Source organism: Callorhinus ursinus, unplaced genomic scaffold (genome assembly GCF_003265705.2).
Source record: "Callorhinus ursinus isolate GAN/ISIS: 27379988/994484 unplaced genomic scaffold, GSC_fseal_2.0 scaffold67, whole genome shotgun sequence".
In the NCBI taxonomy this organism is placed as follows: domain Eukaryota; kingdom Metazoa; phylum Chordata; class Mammalia; order Carnivora; family Otariidae; genus Callorhinus; species Callorhinus ursinus.
Genome location: NW_027397129.1, coordinates 2,822,435 through 2,845,693, shown reverse-complemented (window position 1 = coordinate 2,845,693; position 23,259 = coordinate 2,822,435). Strand labels below are relative to the sequence as shown.

Genomic DNA, 23,259 nt, shown 5'->3' with positions numbered 1-23,259 from the left:
ATTAAATTAAAAACCACTGAAAGGTTTTCATCCATAATAATCCTTTTGTACATGTAGTGTGATAATAGATTCTGTCCTGAGTTTGAAGCAGCCCAGGGCCTCAGGGATTCAATGTGGGTGGAACAGATATAATTAAGAAAAAATCGTTAGAGACTCAGTTGGATTCAGTGCAGTTTGTTGGTTCTATGAATCTGTTAGGTGCAATTACTTACATGAATCTAAACTCATTTGACTGAGAACAGAGCCAAATTAATTGCAATGTTGGTATATAACAGCTCTTATTTATTCCACACTTTATTAAGAAATAGAATATTAAAATATGGAACCAAAGTGTGTTTCTAATAAATGATTAGGCTAGCTACAATGTGTTTTGGTCATTTCTTATGTAGTCAATTTGATTGTTTTCACCCACTTTCATGCATGGCAACAACCACATACTGTAGAGAAAGCCAAATTTGTAACTGCCAACATTGCTCATCTTCTACATAAGAACTGATGACATCTTGTTAAATGTTCAACATACTGAATACAGCTCTTACGGTTTTTGCAAATCTGAGTTTCTACATTTAGAATGTAAGAACTTTTAATGAGATCTAAAGTATGTTACCTATCTTTTTTCACATATTTATTTTTATCTCCTATTTAAAAGAATATTTTTAGTAGATGCAGAAATTTGTTTTACTGATAAGGCACCAAGAATGAGAATTTAACACTTATTTCCAGTGGACTGATGTCAGAAATGTAATTATTTTAGTATGAGGTCAGAAAAAAAATTACTAGTGATAAGTGGCTAAAATAGGCTATAGGAAAAAATAATTAGAACTTGGATTAATCTAAAGTATATTTTGGACTTAGGACAAAGCCCACTCTCTGACACCTGTGTGCATACTCACTGATGCTCTGAATAATGTCCCAGAGACAATAACAAAGTCCTGAAGGTCTATCAGGAACCTATATACTGTATGCAGGTTATATGTATGAAATTATATATAAGCACTATATTCTACAATTTTCGCATGTGTAAAATGTAAAGCCAAAAATAGTGGGGGAAGTAAGGTGGTTGAGTGGATGAGAGGAGAACTGTGGACTAAGAGAGTTTAGAAAGATTACAAATGATAAAAACTGATGTACAAGTGGCTTTCTATAAAATTACAAAAACAGATCAATCAAAACACCTCTTTCCCTAGGCATTCTAGACAACCAAGATTTTATTGTAGTGATTAATGCCATTAATTGTTTTCTTTAATATGTTCACTAAAATAACTATTATTATGAATGGGATACCAACACTTAATATTTATGAAGTGCTAACCACATGCCAGGCAAGTGCTAAGAGATTTATGTGTATTCTCTCATTTAATCCTTATAAAAGTTCTAGGAGATAGATGCTATTCTTTTTCCCGTTTTACAGACAAGGAAGCTGAGGACCAGAGAGGTTAGGTGAATTGCTGAAGTTACATTGTTTCAGGGGCAGAGTAAGATTTGAACTCAGGTTTGTTTGGCTCCAAAGGAAAAAAGGCTGGACTCATTTCATTTGCAGGCTAACCCAATGAAAGATCTGTCTCAGATAACATGTCATTGTGGGTCAGCAGACTCACACAGCAGGGTGCAATTTCTCACTGGATAGCTGCAACTGTGGGAGCTCCTCTTTCACCTTGATGACTTAATCCAGTACCTAAACTTACGAATTCAAGAAGCATTTATCTAATGAATGGCAGCAGTAGGGCATAATGTTGCCTAAATTAGACCTAAAGATGTTTCATTAAAATAACAAAGTTCCAAATTTATACTAAATAATTTCGTTTGCTAAAAGCTCCAAAGACCTGGGCAATCTTTACTAAATAAAACAAACAAAAAATAAATAAATAAAACAAACCTAGAGGACAAAAGGAACAAGTTCTGATTCTGAATAAACAAATTTCTTGAAATATCTGCTAAAATAGAGAGCGAGACAATTTAAATAAACAAAATGTCAGCCAGATACCTTTTTTTCCTCCATGGATAAGGCTTTATTAGGTCAATGATTCTTTTCTAAGTCCACCAAGTATACCCACTTCTTTAGCTTTGCATTATCATTTATGAGCTGTTCATTAGCATTTGTAGAATATGCCAGAATAACGGTATCTACATTTTCTCAGTAATTTATATTATTGGGAGTACTTTAATACTATTGGGGTCAGCCCTGTTGTTTATGAGTATCTTAATCTATAATTTTGGTTACTGTAATTTAATGTCTGGGGTATGACATCAGGTAACACTGTTTTTACCTATTCAGATCAAAATAATGTAATGTGCAATGAATTCATTTACTTATAAGATGTAATTATTTTAAAACTTGGAACACAGAAAAACAAAACTGCTGGCCACCACTAATAGAATTTAAATGTTTAGGTTTACTGGCTAAATTTTGCTAACTTACTCTCAGAAGAATGATTTTTCATCACATCTGACTAAGGTAGCTCATTCTTTATCATGGTACTAGAAGTAAATAGGCAATTCTAATTTCTATATAATCTTATATAAGGAGGAGCAAAACAGTTCCTGATTAAATAATATTTGCATAAGAAACACACTTGGCTTTTCCAAGTTCAAAACACCCTTTTAAAATGCATTTCCTTTTAACCCTTCCTCTAAGTTCTTGCAATTAATTTGCTGACTTCCACAAACATGAAAAGGAGATTTATTCACAAATATTACAAATATTTGGTAAGCTTTCTTGCTCTACCTACAGAATTATTTATCATTTATACTAGTATAATCAAAGGTTGTAGATCATAGATTATACCAAGAACTTTGCATGATTTACATTTATGTAGCATATTTTTTTGCTGCATTTAAAATAGTTTTCTAAATTTTACATTTAAATAAATGGTGTATTACTGTGCATTCTCTAATTATAATTATTTGGGAAATGGTGCAATAAATGTTGGTTGGATGAATAAAATAACCTAGTTTGTCAAAAAAATCAATACATAATTATATATTGGTAAAACTGTGCTGATATTAAAAAAATAAAAAAATTCAATCCACTGTAACTCCCACTGCCTTTTTTCCCCATCTCTTTTATGGAAATTTTCCTTCCAGTTACCACCTTCTTCAACTGCCACAGGTTTAAACTCCTTCTTTGAAGACAGGAAACAGATATGAGGTAACTTTATCTTTTCACCTTTCACTCTTCTTTTCCAGTTGCATCCACCTTGTATTCACCTCTCCTTTCTTGTGCTTCTGGCTCACTACACCGCAGCAATCCCTGAACAAATTCTTATAATCACCTTGGCTCTCCTACCCCATCCCATTACACCACAACTTCCCTGACTGACTTGGAAAGCCCTTCACGGTCTTTCCAACAGTCTTCCTACCTTTCTAACAATTCAAACCCCTCTCTGCCAATGACAACAACGAGGGCAATGGCAATGTCAGAAAATATTTACTGAACATTGAACTATTTATCAGAAACCAAAGACATCAACATATAATTGATAGACTAGAGTAGAAGTAACACTGGTCTCTGTGGATTCCTTCATTTAGCCCTCATAATAACAAGGAAGACACTATTATTCCATTGTATAGATGAGGAAATTAAGGCACAGAGAGATGAAATACTTTGTCAGAGATTATATGGCTAGTCAGTTGTGGATCTGGGACTTGAATATAGGACATATCCTCTTAATCATTTTGATGTACCTTCCTGTGGGCCACTGAACATATCATACATGAAGCCTGCTGCCTCATTTGCTGACATGCACTATTGCTGATGCATGATGATGTTATTCCATTTATCTGAATAGTTTTGCCTCTGCTTAGGCAGGTATTACTCATCCTTCAGCATCTAGTTAAAATGATACATTGAGACTATACTTAGCCTTTTCTGCAAAACCTTCTGTCATTTTACTAGACTCCACTGAATTCTTTTAGATATTTCTAGATAATCTCTATTATATATTAGTACATTATTTGCTGGTTGGTTCAGCTTTCTTTTATCTGAAGCGTAGTAGAATATGTCACTCCAAAATATGCCACTTTGGCATAAGGATTATTTTGAGCTGAAGGCAACTGAGAAAAGCAGAAACAAGAAAAGCTCTCTGTCTTCCCCCTACTTGCCTAAAAGCAGGACGTAAATTTGTAAAATGTCCATCTTTCCCTCTTTACCAGGAAGAACATAAGTTAATCACCAGAGACAACTCTAAATAGACCCTCATCAGTCCAGAAATAGCACCAGAAGAACCTATATAACAAATTTTATTAACTAGCCCTTATCTTCCATTAGTTCCTCATATATTTACCTTTTTAAAATTTGCTGCCCTAGAAACTCAAAGTCCTTTTCCTTTGTCTTACCTAAACATTTATAAAAATTTATTAATCTTTTGTTAAGATGCCACATAAGCCCAAGTTTTAACCATTCCTTTGAGTTCCCCATCACTGAGTGCTCCCACATGTATGCCACATTAATAAAGTATCCCACTTTAATAAATCTATTTTTCTTTTGTTAATCTATTTTTAGTCAGTCTAATTTACAGGGCCCCAGCCAAATAACCTCAGATGGGGAGTGGGAAAACAGATTTTCCTCTGTTACACATTTCTCTGACAAAATTGTAAAATTCTCCGACAAAATTCTTAAGGATAGGGACTATATCTTGAATTTTCTTCAGATTCTGCAATGAACTCAAAACAACTCTTAGCAGCAGCAACAACAAGTATATTCTAGGCCCTGTGTTATGTACTGTACTTAATTATCTCATTTAATTTTAATGATGGGAGGTAAATGTCATTATCCTACATTTACAGATGAGGTAATTGAGGCATGAAGAGATGAAGGAAAATAACAAGGTCATAAATCTAGAAGATGGCAGAGCTAGAACTGATCTTCTAGCTCTTTTAAATGCACAGAGTTAAAATAACTTTTTAGTTTTTCATTTCAATGTTTGCAAAATAACTCTCTTTAACATATAATCATGCCTTTTTTCTCCTTTACAATTAAAAAAATATAAATTCTTATCACGGCCCTTGCTTTCTGATCTCTAATTTTCTCAAAATGGAGGCTTAAAACACGGGATTTTTTTTTTATGGATTTCACATGAAAGATATAATTCTCTAGCTGCTTGGTTTCCATGATATGCCCTCTTAATTCTGAGTTCAGCTGATCACATCTAGATAACATAAATAATCTGTTGTGTTTGCTTTATCCTCTTATTCTTCTGAATTAAATTAAATTCTAAAATATTTCTTTTTGATGAATATATATAATTTTGCATGTCAGATAAATATAACTTACTATTATTACTTATTAGCTATATGGGATCATGGGATATTTTCTAAAAGGGAGAGGCTTGCAATTTTGCTAAGTTGGTATGAAATAGAAACTACAGAAAGAGTATGTGTTTTTAAAGTTGTTGGTAATTTTCAAGTGACTTTCTTTACCCAAGGGACTCTGCTTCACTACTATTGTTATGGGTAGGACCCTCTGGTTCTAATGGTATGTATCTCTAATCACATGTGCACGAAATACCTCTATGCTCTATATAATACATATCTTAAAATGGCAATCAAATATTTGACATCATCGCTCAGGGGAAAGGAAGATTACAATTCTTTTACTGGAAAGTGGATGATACTATTCAAGTTAGACACATTTAAAGTTCTCTTAATCACTTTCTGACTGCACCTCATTCTCATGTCACCTGTGGATTCATATTTTATGTAGCCTGACCACACTTTCCCCAAGGCCCTCAAAGTGTCTGCAATTGATTTCTACCTAGTTAACAATAGCATTTTTTATAAGATACTGTCTGAGAAACTCACTGAGTTCCATCTTGACCCCTAACTACCCGACTCTGTTCTTATTCTTTCTTCTCATTTTCTTAAGGCTACACGATTCCAATGGAAGTATCTCTTTTTGAAACATATTTATAAGTACTAACACACACATACTTTTAAATTTAAAATAATATTACAATAATAATAATAATAGTAACAAGGTATTTGCAACATATGGGCCACAAATCAAGAACCTAATGGTAAAGTTTACTCTTTGATCTCTAAGTTAGAGATATGGTTAACAATACACAAAAGATAAATCCTATGTTAAAGTGTGTCTTTCATATTCAGATCACTCAGCTAAGCATTTGCATAAAAGCTTATTTAGATCTTCATACTATCGCTTTAATGATATTTGAAGGGATAATTGATCAAATCTTGGGAAATGAAAATATATACCAGAGACATAATCAAAATAGGTTCTTTCTTTCTTTTTTCTTTCTATTACAGGTATATTTTTAGGGAAATAGTGAAAGGTTGAGTAAATACTTGGGGAGAGGGAAGGGTGCAATGCAGTATGGGGGCAAGATTATGTTCTTGCCATAAAACTCATTAGACTCTTTCTTAATTGCTTGCTCTTTTCATTATTTACTCCAGAGATTTTCAAAGTATGGTCTTGGGACTTGTGGGTCTCTGAGATCACTTCAGATATGCAAGGTAAAAACTATCTTCATAAGAATAGTGATACTTTTTTGCCTTTTTCTCTCTCATTCTTTCATGAATTTATGGTGTTTTCCAGAAGCCACATGACAAATGATACTGCATTAGATTGAATGTAAAAACAGTATGAGAATCAAGCTTTTATCAAGCCAGACTCGGAAGAAATTTACAACACTATAGCTTTCTCTTCTTACTAATATTTTTGGGGGGCAGGAGGTTAGAATATAAAGCTACTTTTCATAAAAAGATGTTTTTAGCATGTAGTAGGTTTACTCTGTTATTTTAATAGAACTAGTAAATAAAAAGTTTTCAAATGATTTATCTTATATAATTTTATTATGTCTGTTTTAATTCCAGCATGATAAATGTCAATATATATTACCCAAATAAGCAAAAGGTATTTGGGGTCCACAATAATTTTTAAAAGTGTAAATGGGTTCTGAGACCAAATACTTTCAGAATCTCAGAACCTGAACTTTACCCTGGTGATCTCATTCAAACTCATATGTTATAGGTTGAATTGTCAATTAGGGTGAGGTCATACTGGAGTAGGTTGGACCCCCTAATCCGATATGACTGGTGTGCTAATAAAAAGAATACCATGTGAAGAGACAGACATGCACACAGGGATAATGGCACGTGAAGACTGAAGTTTTGCTGCTATAAACCAAGGAACTACCAGAAGGTAGGAGAGAGGCTGGAACAAATCCTTCCCTAGCATCATCAGAAAAAACGTGGCCCTTCCTACATCTTGATTGCAGACTTCTCTTCTCTAGAACTATGAAACAATAAATTTCTATTATTCTAAGCTACCTAGTTTGTGGTACTTTGTTACAGAAGCCCTAGCAAATTAATATACCCTAACTTTAATCATCAAAAACCAATGATTCTCAAGTCTGTCTGTCTAGTCCAAACCTCTTTCCTGAGTTTCATATGCAAATGATATACAATGGCTACTTAGACATTTCCCATCTTTCCAAAAGGTCTGAAAATGAAACATGTTCAAAATGACACTAATCATTGTAACCTTCCTGATGGAATCTGCTCTATTCCTGAATTTTTTTCTTTATGAAGGGTATCACCTTCTTTAATGCCTCCTATCCTCAATTCCCACATCTATTCAATCAGCAGGGTCAGTCATTTCTACCACTTAATACCCCTCTGGTAATGGTTAATTTTATGTGTCAACTTCGCTGGGCCACAGTGCCTAGATAATTATTCAAACATTATTCTGGATGTTTCTGTGAGGGTGTTTTTGGATGAGATTAACATTTAAGTCAGTGATTAACATAACATAATAAAATAAAACTAAAAAAAAGAAATAAAAACTAGAATAAAAAAATCAGTGGATTTTGAGTAAAGCAGATTGCTCTCCACAATGTGGGTGGGCCTCATCCAATCAGCTGAAGGCATGAATAGATAAAAAGGCTGACCTCTCCTGAGTGAGAAGGAATTCTGCAAGCCAACTATCTTCAGACTGGCCCTTCCCTGGGTCCATCCTGACACCCTACTCTGCAGGTTTTGGATTTGCCAGTTTCCATAATCATGAGTCAATTCCTTTAAATAAATCTGTCTCTATATATCCACATCCTATAGAACTCATATATACCTCTTAAATTGGTAACTTCTCTAACCTCACTACCACTGCATTAAATCAAGCCACCATCATCTCTCGTCAGGACTATGATAATAACTTTATAACTTCTGTTGTCACAGGCTCTTCTCTTTCCAATCCATTCCCTATGCTTCTGTCAAAATGATCTTTCTAAGAAATCTATGTGAGCACATCAATTTCCCATTTAGAAATACTCATGGGCTTCCCACAGCTTTCAGGGTAAAGCCCTTAGCCTGAGAATGCACAATCTGTCCCCTACTTCTCCCATACTCTTATCTCACTAATGGTCCATGCACAAAAGGGAGTAACTTCTAGTACTATTCTACTGACTCCATCATCTTTTAAGTAAGAACTTCCTACAAATACCCACTGCCATGCATACTCCAGTGATTTTCCTAATTGAGTATCTTCAGTCAGGACCAATTCTTTTGATCCTAATTATGAAGTCTGTTTGCTAAATTATGTTGATGCTACTCTTTTTAGCCTTAGTTGTTAACTTATTTTCTTCTTTTAGAATGATATTATTTTTATTTCCTGGGTAGAAAAGATAAACTATAGTGGATTCCTAAAAATTTTTATATATTTTAAAGGCATAAAGAATAAACTTAATGGTACAGATATCATTTCAGAAAGTTAGCTATTAAGAGACATTACTACAGAATAATTGATAATGGTTAATAATTATAATTAAAAGTTATAATCAAATTAAATAATTAATAATTGAATCTGGCCACAGACTGCCTAGATTCTACCTCTTACTGTCTTTGTGAAGTTGAGTAAGTTACTTAACTTCTCTGTGCCTCAGTTTCCTCATCTTAAAATGAGATAGTAGCCCTTTCCTAATAGCATTTTATGAGGATTAAATGTGTTTATATATGTCAAACTCCTACAACAGTTCCTGGTACACAGTAAGTGCTACACATTAGTAACTGCTGTTAGTTATTATTACTTGACAACAGCATTTATAAGTGCAAAGATTCTCTAGCCAGACTACTTTGGTTCTAATCTTGATGTTGTACTTGGTATTTGTGTGATCCTCAGCAAGTTCTTTAATTTGAGGTTCTCCTCACCTGTATGAGGTAATAACAGTATCTACTTCTTATGTTAGGAGGATTAATTGACTTAAAACATGTCAAAGTCTTAGAACAGTGCTTGGCACATGGTCAACATTACCCAGTGCTTACAATTTTTACTGTAATTATATTAAGAAATAGGTGACCCATATTAATCATGTTCTCTTGTAACTTGTATTTCTTGTATCTACAGATTTTGTTTCGTTTTTAAATTCTATACCCCTCAGTGGCAAAGGCTATGCTTTTTCTTAATTTTTCTTAAATTGAATCAGAGTGCAGCTACCTGGTGCCAATCACTTTATTTATTGTTCTCTTCTTTAAAAAGAAAACAAAATAAAACCAAACACTCACTTTTAATATACAATCACTCTTGTTAACAAAGAAAACAACTTACCTTACACTATGTGGACATACAGCATCTTTGTTCTTAGGCTCACAGTTGAATAAGATGTCTCTATTTTTTTTTCTTCTTATACTAGCGCTGTCAATATCTATTATGACTTGAAATGTTCAAGGCCCCAAGGAAAACTGTTATTACTGCATTGTCAACAGACATGTGTCAACAAAATGAAATTAGAGCCAGAGGGCTCATCTCCCCTTACCAGTTTTTCTCTTTTCATCTCACCCTCTTCTTTCCTCACCACTGCATCACCCAGAACATAATATGATATAATTTGATAAAATATATGAAGGGAAAGAGACCATTTCAACAATATATTACCCTGCACTGGTTCTCAAAAATCCTGAGCGCTCAGTGTAGGGTGATAAGAAATAGAGATAATATTATGAGAGAAATATGACACAAATAACTAATAATATTGTGAGTTTTCTACCAAGAGCACATTTACATTATAATCCAAAATCAATTAAGTTAAATTATTTTGTACTTTATATATCTTTAAGAAATTGAAAGTACTTCATACCTTTGTTTATATCAATGAGTTGTTTCTTTTTCTTCTGGCGTTCTAACTTTTCTTGTTCAGCTTTCTCTTTTGCAAGCTTTGCCCTCTTAGTCTTCTCTTCCATTTCTTTTCTCTTGTTGTTTTCTTTCACTGCTTCCTGTATATATAAACAAAGTTAAACACAAATCCTTCCATTACTTATATGTTGTAGAAGCTGTACCATTTTAAAATTATATATACAGGAGGCGGCCACTGCTGCAGCTCTGTCATGGCCACCGCACTCCCGGGACTCGCCGGCCCACCAGAGAAATGTTGCTGAAGTGCTGCTGAAAGGGCCAGAGATGCAAGGATTTGGGACACATTTTGAACCTTTAAGCTGTCTGACATTGACCTCCTTTCATTATTAATAAAGAAGAAGCAGGAGCTTAGGATGTATTAACACCAACTCATTAATATACTAACCAGACAATGTTCTACAACAATTCTACATTGTAAAGAACTGGATTGGCACTAAATAAAATAATTTCATATTTTACTCAGCTTATAATATGACTCAATGGAGGAAAATTTGATAAGCATGAGGGAAGACTATTCTTTTCATGTTTGTTACAGAATGGAAGCTTCTTGCCTAGAACTGGCCTTGGAAGGGGAACGTCTGTGTAAATCAGGAGATTGCAGTGCTGGTGTGTCCTTTTTTGAAGCTTTAGTTCAAGTTGGAACTGAAGACCTAAAAACACTCAGTGCTATTTACAGCCAGCTGGGCAATGCTTATTTCTATTTGCATGATTATGCCAAAGCATTAGAATATCATCATCATGATTTAACTCTTGCAAGGACTATTGGAGACCAGCTGGGGGAAACCAAAGCTAGTAGTAATCTGGGAAACACTGTAAAAGTTCTTGGGAATTTTGATGAAGCTGTAGTTTGTTGTCAGCAACACCTAGATATTTCTAGAGAGCTTAATGACGAGGTGGAAGAAGCAAGAGCACTTTACGATCTTGGAAATGCGTATCACGCCAAAGGGAAAAGTTTTGGCTGCCCTGGTCCTCAGGACATAGGAGAATTTCCAGAAGAAGTGAGAAATGCCCTTCAGGCAGCTGTGGATTATTATGAGGAAAACCTATCACTAATGACTGCTTTGGGTGATCGAGCAGCCCAAGGACGTGCCTTTGGAAATCTTGGAAATACACATTACCTCCTTGGCAACTTCAGGGATGCGATTATAGCTCATGAGCAGCGTCTCCGTATTGCAAAAGAATCTGGACATAAAGCAGCTGAAAGAAGAGCATACAGCAACCTTGGAAATGCATATATATTTCTTGGTGAATTTGAAACTGCCTCTGAATACTACAAAAAGACTACTATTGGCTTGACAGCTTAAAGACAGAGCTGTTGAAGCACAGTCTTGTTATAGTCTTGGAAACACATATACTTTGCTTCAGGACTACGAAAAGGCCATTGATTATCATCTGAAGCACTTGGCAATTGATCAAGAGCTAAATGATAGAATTGGTGAAGGAAGAGCACATTGGAGCTTAGGAAATGCATACACCGCTCTAGGGAATCATGACCAAGCAATGCATTTTGCTGAGAAGCACTTGGAAATTTCAAGAGAGGCTGGGAATAGAAGTGGTGAACTAACAACACGACTAAATCTCTCAGGTCTTCAAATTGTTCTTGGTCTGAGCTACAGCACAAATAATTCAATAATATCTGAAAATATTGAAATTGGTAACAGTTTGCATGGTGCATGCCTCAAGTTCGGACGCCGACATAGTATGGAAAACATGGAACTTATGAAGTTAACACCAGAAAAGGTACAGAACTAGAACAGTGAAATTCTTGCTAAACAAAAGCCTCTTATTGCCAAACCTTCTGCGAAGCTGCTCTTTGTCAACAGATTGAAGGGGAAAAAATGCAAAACTAATTCCTCCACTAAAATTCTCCAAGATGCCAGTAATTCCATTGATCACCGAATTCCAAATTCTCAGAGAAATGTCAGTACAAATACTATTGGAGATGAAGGGTTCTTTGACCTGGTAAGCCGATTTCAGAGCAATCGGATGGATGATCAGAGGTGCTGCTTACAAGAACAGAGCTGTGGGCCAGCTTCAACTGCAGCTTCTTCCACTCCCCCTAGAGTGATGCTAAAAATATCATCTGTTTCCATGGTATCCCCCAACACGGATGAGTTTTTAGACCTTGCCAGCTCACAGAGCCGCCGTCTTGATGACCAGAGGGCCAGTTTCAGTAATTTGCCAGGGCTTCATCTGACACAAAATAACAATAAGTCTGCCCTTGGCCACCTGATGACTAATGACAACAAAGAGCCTGATGAAGACTTCTTTGGTATCCTTGTAAAATGTCAAGGGTCCAGATTAGATGACCAAAGATGTGCTCCACCACCTGCTGCCACAAAGGGACCAACAGTACCAGATGAGGACTTTTTTAACTTGATTTTACATTCTCAGGCAGAAAGAATGGATGAACAGAGAGTTCTTTTACAAAGAGATCAAAATAGAGACACTGAATTTGAACTGAAGGACCTTTTGCAAAGTAATGCTTTGTTGGAATTTAAAAATACAGGAAAAAAATAAGCAAACCACTAGTTATTATGGATATATTTTTTAAAAACGACCTTATTTCCTTTCAGAACACTGCAGGGAAATTCAATCTATTTTTCCTTAAGAGGAGAAATTATAGCACTGTAATACAGCTTAAAATGTTCTAAAATGATGTAAATATTTAACCTTTAGTAGTATGGTATTAACATTCCTCTGGATACCCACTTGTTGCAGGGTGGAGGGGTCTTATAAAAGGTGCTTCATCAACTTTTGTGATTAAGGCTCAGGATTGTGTTCTTTGGCAACTTGTTAGATTCCTTTACCTAGAGTTTGTAAAGTAGGAAGATAAATGAATCTAGACTAGAATTTAATCCTCTTGCTGAGATAATTTTTTTTAAATCTTAATTGACAATGGGATTTTTTTATACTGAACCATGGATGTAGTGAGAAATTCTGCTGTTTAGTAAAAACATATGTGACCAATGTGTAAAAAAAGTTAGTCTCATTAAAAAAATCTAGATCTTTTTTCTGTTAAGAAAGTCATATTTTCAGTATGTTACTAGTTCGAAGCCATTATAAAAACTCTTAAACTTTCAGCATGTTTTGGGCCCTTTAAAAAATTGTATATACATACACATGCATGTGGGTGCTGAGAGATGGGAAATATTATAGCAGCTTCAAGGTCCATGTATATACTTTTGAGAGAAACAATTCTAACGCAGACCTTCTTGAAAAATAATTGGAAATAACTCAGACTTTATTTTTTTAAGTTTTTATTTAAATTCTAGTTAGTTACCATACACTATATATCATTTTCAGGCATACAATATAATGATTCAACACTTGCATACAAAACCCCATGCTCATCTCATCAGCAAGTGCACTCCTTAATCCCCATCACCTATTTAACCCACCCCCCACCTTCCCTCCAGCAACCCTCAGATTGTTCTCCATAGTTAAGAGTTTCCTGGTTTGCCTCACTCCTTTTTTCCCCCTTTCTTCATTTGTTTCATTTCTTAAATTCCACATATGAGTGAAATCATATGGTATTTGTCTTTCTCTCACTGACTTATTTCACTTAACATAATATTCTCTAGTTCTACCCATATCATTGCAAATGGCAAGATTTCATTCTTTTTGATGGCTAATATTCCATGGTGTGTGCGTACGTGTGTGTGTGTGTCTATATATATAATCACTTCTTCTTTATCCATTCATCAATCAATGGACATTGGGTTGTTTCCATAATTTAGCTATTGTAGATAATGCTGCCATAAACATAGGTTTGTATGTATTCCTTTGAATTAGTATTCTTTGGGTAAATACCTAGTAGTGCAATTGCTGCATCATAGGGTAGTTAGTTCTATTTTTAACTTTCTGAGGAACTTCCATATTGTTTTCCACAGTGGCTGTAGCAGTTTGCATTCCAACCATTAGTGCAACCATTTCACTTTCTCCACATCCTCGCCAATACCTGCTGTTTCCTGTACTGTTGATTTTAGCCATTCTGACAGGTGTGAGGTGATATCTCATTATAGTTTTGATTTGTATTTCCCTGATGATGAGTGATGTTGGGCATCTTTTCATATGTCTGTTAGCCATCTGTATGTCTTCTTTGGAAAAATTTCTATTCATGTTTTCTGCCCATTTTTAATTGGATTATTCAGTTTTGGGGTGTTGAGTTTTATAAGGTCTTTTTATATTTTGGATACTAAACCTTTATCAGATAGGTCATTTGCAAATATTTTCTCCCACTCCATAGGTTGCCTTTTAGTTTTGTTGACTGTTTCCTTCACTGTGCAGAAGCTTTTTATTTTGATGAAGTCCAAAGAGTTAATTTTTGCTTTCATTTCCCTTGCCTCAGGAGACATATCTAGAAAGAAGTTGCTACAGCTGATGTCAAAGAGGTTACTGCCTGTGCTCTCCTCTAGGGTTTTGATGGTTTCCTGTCTCACATTTAGGTCTTTCATCCATTCTGAATTTATTTTTGTGTATGGTGTAAGACAGTGGTCCAGTTTCATTTTTCTGCATGTTGCTGTCCAGTTTTCCCAACACCATTTGTTGAAGAGACTGTCGTTTTCCCACTGGATATTCTTTCCTGCTTTGTCAAAGATTAGTTGACCATAGAGTTGTGGGTTCATTTCTGGGTTTTCTGTTCTGTTCCATTGATCTATGTGTCTGTTTTTGTGCCAGTACCATAATGTTTTGAAGACTACCGCTTTGTAATATAACTTGAAGTCCAGAATTGTAATGCCTCTAGGTTTGCTTTTCTTCTTCAAGGTTGCTTTGGCTATTCAGGGTGTTTTGTGGTTCTATACAAATTTGAGGATTGTTTGTTCTAGCTCTGTAAAAAATGCTAGTGGCACTTTGATAGGGATTACATTAAATGTGTAGATTGCCTTGGGTAGTATAGACATTTTAACAATATTTGTTCTTCCAATCCATGAGCGTGGAATATTTTTCTATTTCTTTGTGTCCTCTTCAACTTCTTTCATCAGTGTCTCATAGTTTTCAGAGTACAGATCTTTCACCTCTTTGGTTAGATTTATGCCTAGGTGTATTATTGCTTTGGGTGCAATTGTAAATGGGACTGATTCCTTAGTTTCTCTTTCTGCTGGTTCATTATTGGTGTATAGAAATGCAACATATTTCTGTACATTGACTTTGTATCCTGTAATGTTACTGAATTAGTTTATGGTTCTAGCAATTTTTGGTGGAGTCTTTCAGGTTTTCCAAATACAGTATCATGTTATCTGCAAATTAGCAAAAGTCTGACTTCTTCCTTGCCAATTTGGATGCCTTTTATTTTTTTTTGTTGTCTGACTACTGAAGCTAGGACTTCCACTACTATGTTCAATAACAGTGGTTAAAGTGGACATCCCTGTCTTGTTCCTGACCATAGAGGAAAAGCTCTCAGTTTCTCCCCCATTGAGGATGATATTAGCCGTGGCTTTTCCATATATAGCCTTTATGATGTTGAGGTCGGTTCCTATTAAACCTATTTGTTGACGGTTTTTATCATGAATGGATGTTGTACCTTGTTAAGTGCTTTTTCTGCATCTATTGAAAGGATCATGTAGTTCTTATCCTTTAAAAATAATTTATTTATTTGTCAGAGAGAAAGAGAGACAGAGAACAAGCAGGGGGAGCAGCAGGGAGAGGGAGAAGCAGGCTCCCCGCTGAGCAAGAAGCCCAACACAGGACTCAATCCCGGGACCCCGGGATCGTGACCTGAAGACTCAATAACAAGAATACATCTACAAGTCTTTTCCTAGAGATATCTATATTGAAAATTGTTTTCTTCATAATAAAAGACACAATACTTTTTAAAAGTCCTGAAAACATTATCAAAAATATCTCCTGACTTGCAAGAATTATTGATACCTCCCCCTTCTTTTAGCCTCCATCAGGCCAGTAGCTCTAGTATAAGGCTAAGAGCACAAAACCATCTGGCTCCTACAGACAAAATCAAAGACTACCACTTAAAATAAACTGGAATAACAGAACCTTAATTGTAGTGTTTCTCAACCTGAGTACTAGTATCGTTTTTGGCTGGTATCATTCTTTGCTGTGGGAGCCATCCTGTGCGTTGTTAGATGTTTAGCAGCACCTCTGACCTCTACTCACTAGATGCCAGTAGCACCCCTTCCTGGTTGTGACAACCAAAAATGTCTCCAGAGATTGCCAAATGTTAGGCAGGTGGAGAAGTACTAACGTAGGGTGTTTTACAGAGATAATTTATTCATGAAAAAGTACAAACTATCTGCTCTGATGAACCCAGCTTTTTTTCAAACATGTGGAAACTCAGTTCCAAATGAGTTTAAATAATGGCTTAAGGTCACACATTTATGTAATTGCGTATCTGGGAATAGAAGTCCTGTCTCTTTACTCCTGGTTTAATGTTTCTTTTATTCTTCAAGGAAGAAAAGACAATGTGGATATGATACCAAAAGTACAAGCAACCAAAGAAAAGAACAGATTAGTAAGACTTCATTGAAACTGAAAACTTTTTATCCATCAAAGGACCCTGTCAAGAAAGTGAAGAAATAATCCACAGAATGGGAGAAAATATTTGTAAATCACGTATCTGATAAGGATATGTAAAAGGTCTTCCAACTCAACAATAAAAAGACAAATAACCTAATTAAAAATGGGCAAAGGATTTGAATATTTACTTATTCAAAGATATATATTATAGTTATATATCAGTATTTATTCAAATATATATATATATATATCCAATAAAAACACAAAAAGATGTTAGACATTGTTAATCCTTACTGAACTAAAAATCAAAATCACAATGAGGTACCACTTCATGCCCTCTAGGACTGCTACAATTAAAAATAAAGGAAGGAAGGGAAAAACCCAGATAATAACAAGTGAGGATTGGAGAAATTGGAACTCTCTGCATTGCTGGCATGAGTGTAAAATGGTGAGTCATTTTGGAAAATAGTCTGGCTATTCCTCAAAATCCTAAACATACAGTTACAATATGACCCAGCAATTCTACTCCTAGATATATATCCAAGAGAAAAAAGAACACACATTTATACAAAAGGTTGCAGAAGAATGTTCATAGCAGCATTACTCCTAATAGCCAATAAGGAGAAACAACCCAAATGTCCATCAATTGATAAATGGATAAACAAAATGTGGTATATATCCATATAATGGAATGCATTCAACCATAAAAAGAATGAAGTACTAATATATGCTGCAACATGGATGACCTTAAAATATTCTGCTAAGTGAAAGAAGTCAGACACAAAAGGCCACATATGGTATGGTACTGTCCAGAACAGGCAAATCCATACAGACAGAAAGTAGATTAGTGATTGCCAGGGGATGGGAGAGGGGAGAATGGGGAGTACCTGTTGATGAGTATGAGGATTCTTTCCGGGGGTAATGAAAATGTTCTGGAAGTAGATAGTGGGGATGGTTGAACAACCTTGTGAGTATATTAAAAAAACACTAAATTGTATACTTCAAAATGGTAAACTTTATACGTAAACTTATGTGTAAATTATATTTAATAAAAATAAAATAAAATAAAATAAAGATGTTTGAGAAAGACAGGATTTAAATAAAATTACAACTTAGAAAAAAAGACAATGTGAAAAGGCAATATTTATTCAGGCTCTGATATAACAAGTTGTATGATCTTTGGTAAATAACGTAAGAGGAGGTAAATAGTAGGGGACAGAAGGGAGGTTAATGCTTATGTATATTTTATTACTGGTCAAATCTCTGATCTAGTAAATAGTTACCAACATCTGGGTAGACTCTTCTGTTATCAATCTAAAGGGTTGTTTTGCTGCTGAGTGCTGTTCATTTATTATAAAAATGAAAAAAATGATAACTTGCATTTGTAATTTTTCCTTGTTCTGATAATAACAGCTATACCTCAATGGAAATTTATTATGTGCCAGATGTTTTAGGTAAATAATTTTGAATCTTCATAGAAAATCTGCACAGTAACTATTATTTGTTCTTATTTTGCAGGTGATAAAACTTAGGCTCAGGTAGTTTAAGTGAGATGCTCAAGGCTCGCTACATAGCTATTAAGTAGCAAAACCACATATGATCACTTATGCTACCATGATGTCTTCCAAGTAGAGCTGCCAGATAAAATACAAGATGTTCAGTTAAAGTTTAATTTTAATATCAGATGAACCATGTATAATTTTCAGTTTAAGTATATCCCACACAATATCTAAGTAGGCATTGGGATATACTTACTAAAAAAGTCATGTAATATTTGTGACACACTGATACTAAAAAATTATTCATGGTTTATATGAAATTAGGATTTAACTGGGCATCCAGTATTTTTGTTTGATAAATCTGGCAAACTTATTTCCAAGACTGTTGATTTTTTTTATAAGCACCCTCTCATGGACTAAGATCATCTAATGAAAATACAATGATTATAAAAGCATAAAAAGAGCCCAAATTCAAGTCATATTTGAGAACAGAAATGTTGATACAGATCACTGATAGGCATTATATGTCTCATGGACTTGAATCATATACTATTTCTGTAGCAATCTCCATATAATTCTTTCCTCTTTGTTTCTTTAAAATAGCGTAAAACGTAAAAAGTTTATATAAAAGTCTACACTGACACAATTGGACGTAGAAGAAAATAAGTCAATAATTATTATTAAAGAGGGAGCCTGGGTGGCTCAGTTGGTTAAGCAAATGCCTTCGGCTCAGGTCATGATCCTGGAGTCCGGGGATCAAGTCCCACATCGGGCTCCTTGCTCAGCAGGGAGTCTGCTTCTCCCTCTGACTCCCCCCTCTTGTGCTCTCTCTCTCTATCTCATTCTCTCTCTCAAATAAATAAATAAAATCTTTAAAAAAAATAATTATTAAAGAATTACCAGTGGAGAAATTTGGCCTATGTGAATAGGTTAAATTTCTATACAAAAGGGGGGCTTGCAACTGACACTACTAAGAAGACATGAATATAGATCTAGTAAATGATGAAGCAGACCAAATAATGGCCCATCAGTTTACATCTTAAGTATTTCAGGAATAGATTTAACAACAGAAAAACTGCACAATTTGAAATGGCATGTGTAGATTTATTACTAAGTATCTTAGGGTTTTGGGTGCAATTGTAAATGGGATCAACTCCTTAATTTCTCTTCCTTTTGTCTTGCTGTTGGTGTATACATATGTCACTGATTTCTGTGCATTGATTTTATATCCTGCCACTTTACTGAATTCCTGTATGACTTCTAGCAGTTTTTGGGTGGAGTCTTTTGGGTTTTCCACATAAAGTATCATATCATCTGCGAAGAGTGAGAGTTTGACTTCTTCTTTGCCGATTTGGATGCCTTTTATTTCTTTTTGTTGTCTGATTGCTATGGCTAGGACTTCTAATACTATGTTGAATAGCAGTGGTGATAGTGGATATGCCTGCCGTGTTCCTGCTTATGGGGAAAGCTCTCAGTTTTTCCCCATTGAGATTGATATTCGCTGTGGGTGTTTCATAGATGGCTTTTATGATATTGAGGTATGTACCCTCTATCCCTATACTCTGAAGAGTTTTGATCAAGAAAGGCTGTTGTACTTTGTCAAATGTTTTTCCTGCATCTATTGGGAGGATCATATGGTTCTTGTTCTTTCTTTTATTAATGTATTGTATCACATTGATTGATTTGCGGAAACTGAACCAACCCTACAGCCCAGGAATAAATCCCACTTGGTCGTGGTGAATAATCCTTTTAATGTACTGTTGGATCCTGTTGGCTAGTATTTTGGTGAGAATTTTTGCATCCATGTTCATCAGGGATATTGGTCTTTAATTCTCCTTTTTGATGGGGTCTTTGTCTGGTTTTGGGATCAAGGTAATGGTGGCCTCATAAAACGAGTTTGGAAGTTTTCCTTCCATTTCTCTTTTTTGGAACAGTTTCAGAAAAACAGGTATTAATTCTTCCTTAAGTGTTTGGTAGAATTCCCCTGGGAAGCCATCTGGCCCTGGGCTCTTGTTTGTTGGGAGATTTTTGATGACTGCTTCAATTTCCTTAGTGGTTATAGGTCTGTTCAGGTTTCTATTTCTTCCTGGTTAAGTTTCGGTAGTTTATACATAAATCTAACCAAAGAGGCAAAGAACCTATACTCAGAAAACTATAAAATACTCATGAAAGAAATGGAAGAAGACACAAAGAAATGGAAAAACATTCCATGCTCATGGATTGGAAGAACAAATATTGTGAAGATGTCAAGGCTACCTAGAGCAATCTACACATTTAATGCAATCCCTATCAAAATACCAACCACTTTTTTCAAAGAAATGGAACAAATATTCCTAAAATTTGTATGAAAGCAGAAAAGACCCCAAATAGCCAGAGGAATGTGGAAAAAGAAAAGCAAAGCTGGTGGCATCACAATTCCGGACTTCAAGCTCTATTACAAAGCTGTAATCATCAAGACAGCATGGCACAAAAAGAGACACATAGATCAATGGAACAGAATGGAGAGCCCAGAAATGGACCCTCAACTCTATGGTCAACTAATCTTCGACAAAAGAGGAATGTCCAATGGAAAAAAGACAGTCCTTCAACAAATGGTGTTGGGAAAACTGGACAGCCACATGCAGAAGAATGAAACTGGACCATTTCCTTACACCACACACAAAAATAGACTCAAAATGGGTGAAAGACCTAAATGTGAGACAGGAGTCCATCAAAATCCTCAAGGAGAACACAGACAGCAACCTCTTCGACCTCAGCCACAGCAACTTCTTCCTAGAAACATCGCCAAAGGCAAGGGAAGCAAGGGCAAAAATGAACTATTGGGACTTCATCAAGATAAAAAGCTTTTGCACAGCAAAAGAAACAGTCCACAAAACCAAAAAACAACCGAGAGAATGGGAGAAGATATTTGCAAATGACATTTCAGATAAAGGGCTAGTATCCAAAATCTATAAAGAACTTATCAAACTCAACATCCAAAGAACAAATAATCCAATCAAGAAATGGACAGAAGACATGGACAGACATTTTTCCAAAGAAGACATCCAAATGGCCAACAGACACATGAAAAAGTGCTCAACATTACTCGGAAATCCAAATCAAAACCTCAATGAGATACCACCTCACACCACTCAGAATGGCTAAAATTAACAAGTCAGGGAAGGACAGATGTTGGCGGGGATGTGGAGAAAGGGGAACCCTCTTAGACTGTTGGTGGGAATGCAAGCTGGTACAGCCACTCTGGAAAACAGTATGGAGGTTCCTCAAAGAGTTGAAAATAGAGCAACCATACGATGCACTACTGGGTTTTTACCCCAAAGATACAAATGTAGGGATCCAAAGGGGTACGTGCAGCCCGATGTTTACAGCAGCAATGTCCACAATAGCCAAACTATGGAAAGAGCCAAGATGTCCATTGACAAATGAATGGATAAAGAAGATGTGGTGTATATATATACAATGGAATATTATGCAGCCATCCAAAACAATGAAATCTTGCCATTTGCAATGACGTGGATGGAACTGGAGGGTATTATGCTGAGTGAAATAAGTCAATCAGAGAAAGACATCTATCATATGATCTCACTGATATGAGGAATTCTTAATCTCAGGAAACAAACTGAGGGTTGTTGGAGTGGTGGGGGCTGGGAGGCATGGGGTGGCTGTGTGATAGACATTGGGGAGGGTATGTGCTATGGTGAGCACTGTGAATTGTGTAAGACTGTTGAATCACAGACCTGTACCTCTGAAACAAATAATACATTATATGTTAAAAAAAAAAAGAAGAGGATAGTAGGAAGGGAAAAATGAAGCGGGGGAAATTGGAAGGGGAGATGAACCATGAGAGACTATGGACTCTGAGAAACAAACTGAGGGTTCTAGAGGGGAGGGGGGTGGGGCGATGGGTTAAAGAGGGCTCGTATTGAATGGAGCACTGGGTGTTATACGCAAACAATGAATCATGGAACACTACATCAAAAACTAATGATGTAATGTATGGTGATTAACATAACATAAAAAAACCCAAAAAACAAAAACAAAAACAAAAAGAAATGGCATATATAATCCTAAAGAGGCAAAAACAAAAGAGGAAAATAATTTCTGTGGTTTGGTATTAATGAAAATGAATGAATCATCTACAAAAGCATGTATTTTTCAAGCAACACAGACTGTGGAGTAAGATTCTGGTCCTGATATCACCATTTCTGTCTTCATGAAGAGGCCTTGCATGCTGAAAGTAAGACCTTTTTCCTCTTGGTGTTTTTATTCTTTGGCTCTGGCTTTAGGAAATTAGAGATGGTAAATATTCTCTCTTTAAGAAAAAAATTATTTTATTTTTTGTTTTAAAGATTTTATTTATTTATTTCAGAGAAAGGGAGAGAGAGAGCATGCACGAGTCGGGGGGGGCAGGGGCAGAGGCAGAGGGAGAAGCATATTCCCTGCTCAGCCAGGAGCCCCACATGGGGGCTCCATCCCTGGATCCTGGGTTCATGACCCAAGCCAAAGGCAGAAGCTCAACCGACTGAGCCAGCCAGGCAGCCCAAGAAAAAAAAATTTAAAAGAGAAAGGGAAATCTTAACTATGGTTTCATATTAATAATCTTTAGTTTTACTAGAGTGAAAGATAAGATATTACAAGACTTTAACTCTCCTAAAAATGTAAAAATTAATGAGGAGAAAACTCCTTTGAAGGCTGGGATGTATTCTTTTCATCCTAATTCCTACAAAACAAAGCCCAAAATAATTAAAAGAATATAAGCAACAGGAGTAAATTTAAACTCAGTTTTAAAAATCCCTTAAATAATTGACTGTGATTAACAACACTTTATATTTGTCAAGCCTCACTAAACATTTTAAAACACTTTCATGAGTACTTAAACATCATGCTCAAGGAAGCATCAATCATTATTTCTTAGGGTTGGGAATGCCAACTGATTAGATTTTTTCAATGTACAGGACTGTGTTCTTTTAAAAGGATGCTAATTGAGAAAGTGCTTTGGTGGTAACTTATACAAGATAAATGTTTACTGCAAAAAACCCTCAGTTTTACTGGTATATCTATTTTTCAAGAGTCAGTAAAAAGTACAATAGGAGCAAAATATAACAGAAAATGTTTCTAGGATTTACTGCAAAATATATTCACCAA

At 35.4% G+C, this 23,259-nt stretch overlaps 1 protein-coding gene and 1 pseudogene across 6 annotated transcripts in view; one reads left to right on the top strand and one right to left on the bottom strand.

The window, feature by feature from the left end:
- DIAPH2 (diaphanous related formin 2) overlaps window positions 1-23,259 on the bottom strand; it is a 949,436-nt gene that overhangs the window by 190,276 nt on the left and 735,901 nt on the right. For all 6 annotated transcript variants that reach the window (XM_073885915.1, XM_025876973.2, XM_073885914.1 and 3 more), the window contains one exon: window positions 10,086-10,221. In XM_073885915.1, coding sequence (XP_073742016.1) covers window positions 10,086-10,221 — 136 coding nt within the window. The remainder of the gene's footprint in view (window positions 1-10,085; window positions 10,222-23,259) is intronic.
- On the top strand, window positions 10,510-12,719 carry LOC112828212 (G-protein-signaling modulator 2 pseudogene; annotated as a pseudogene).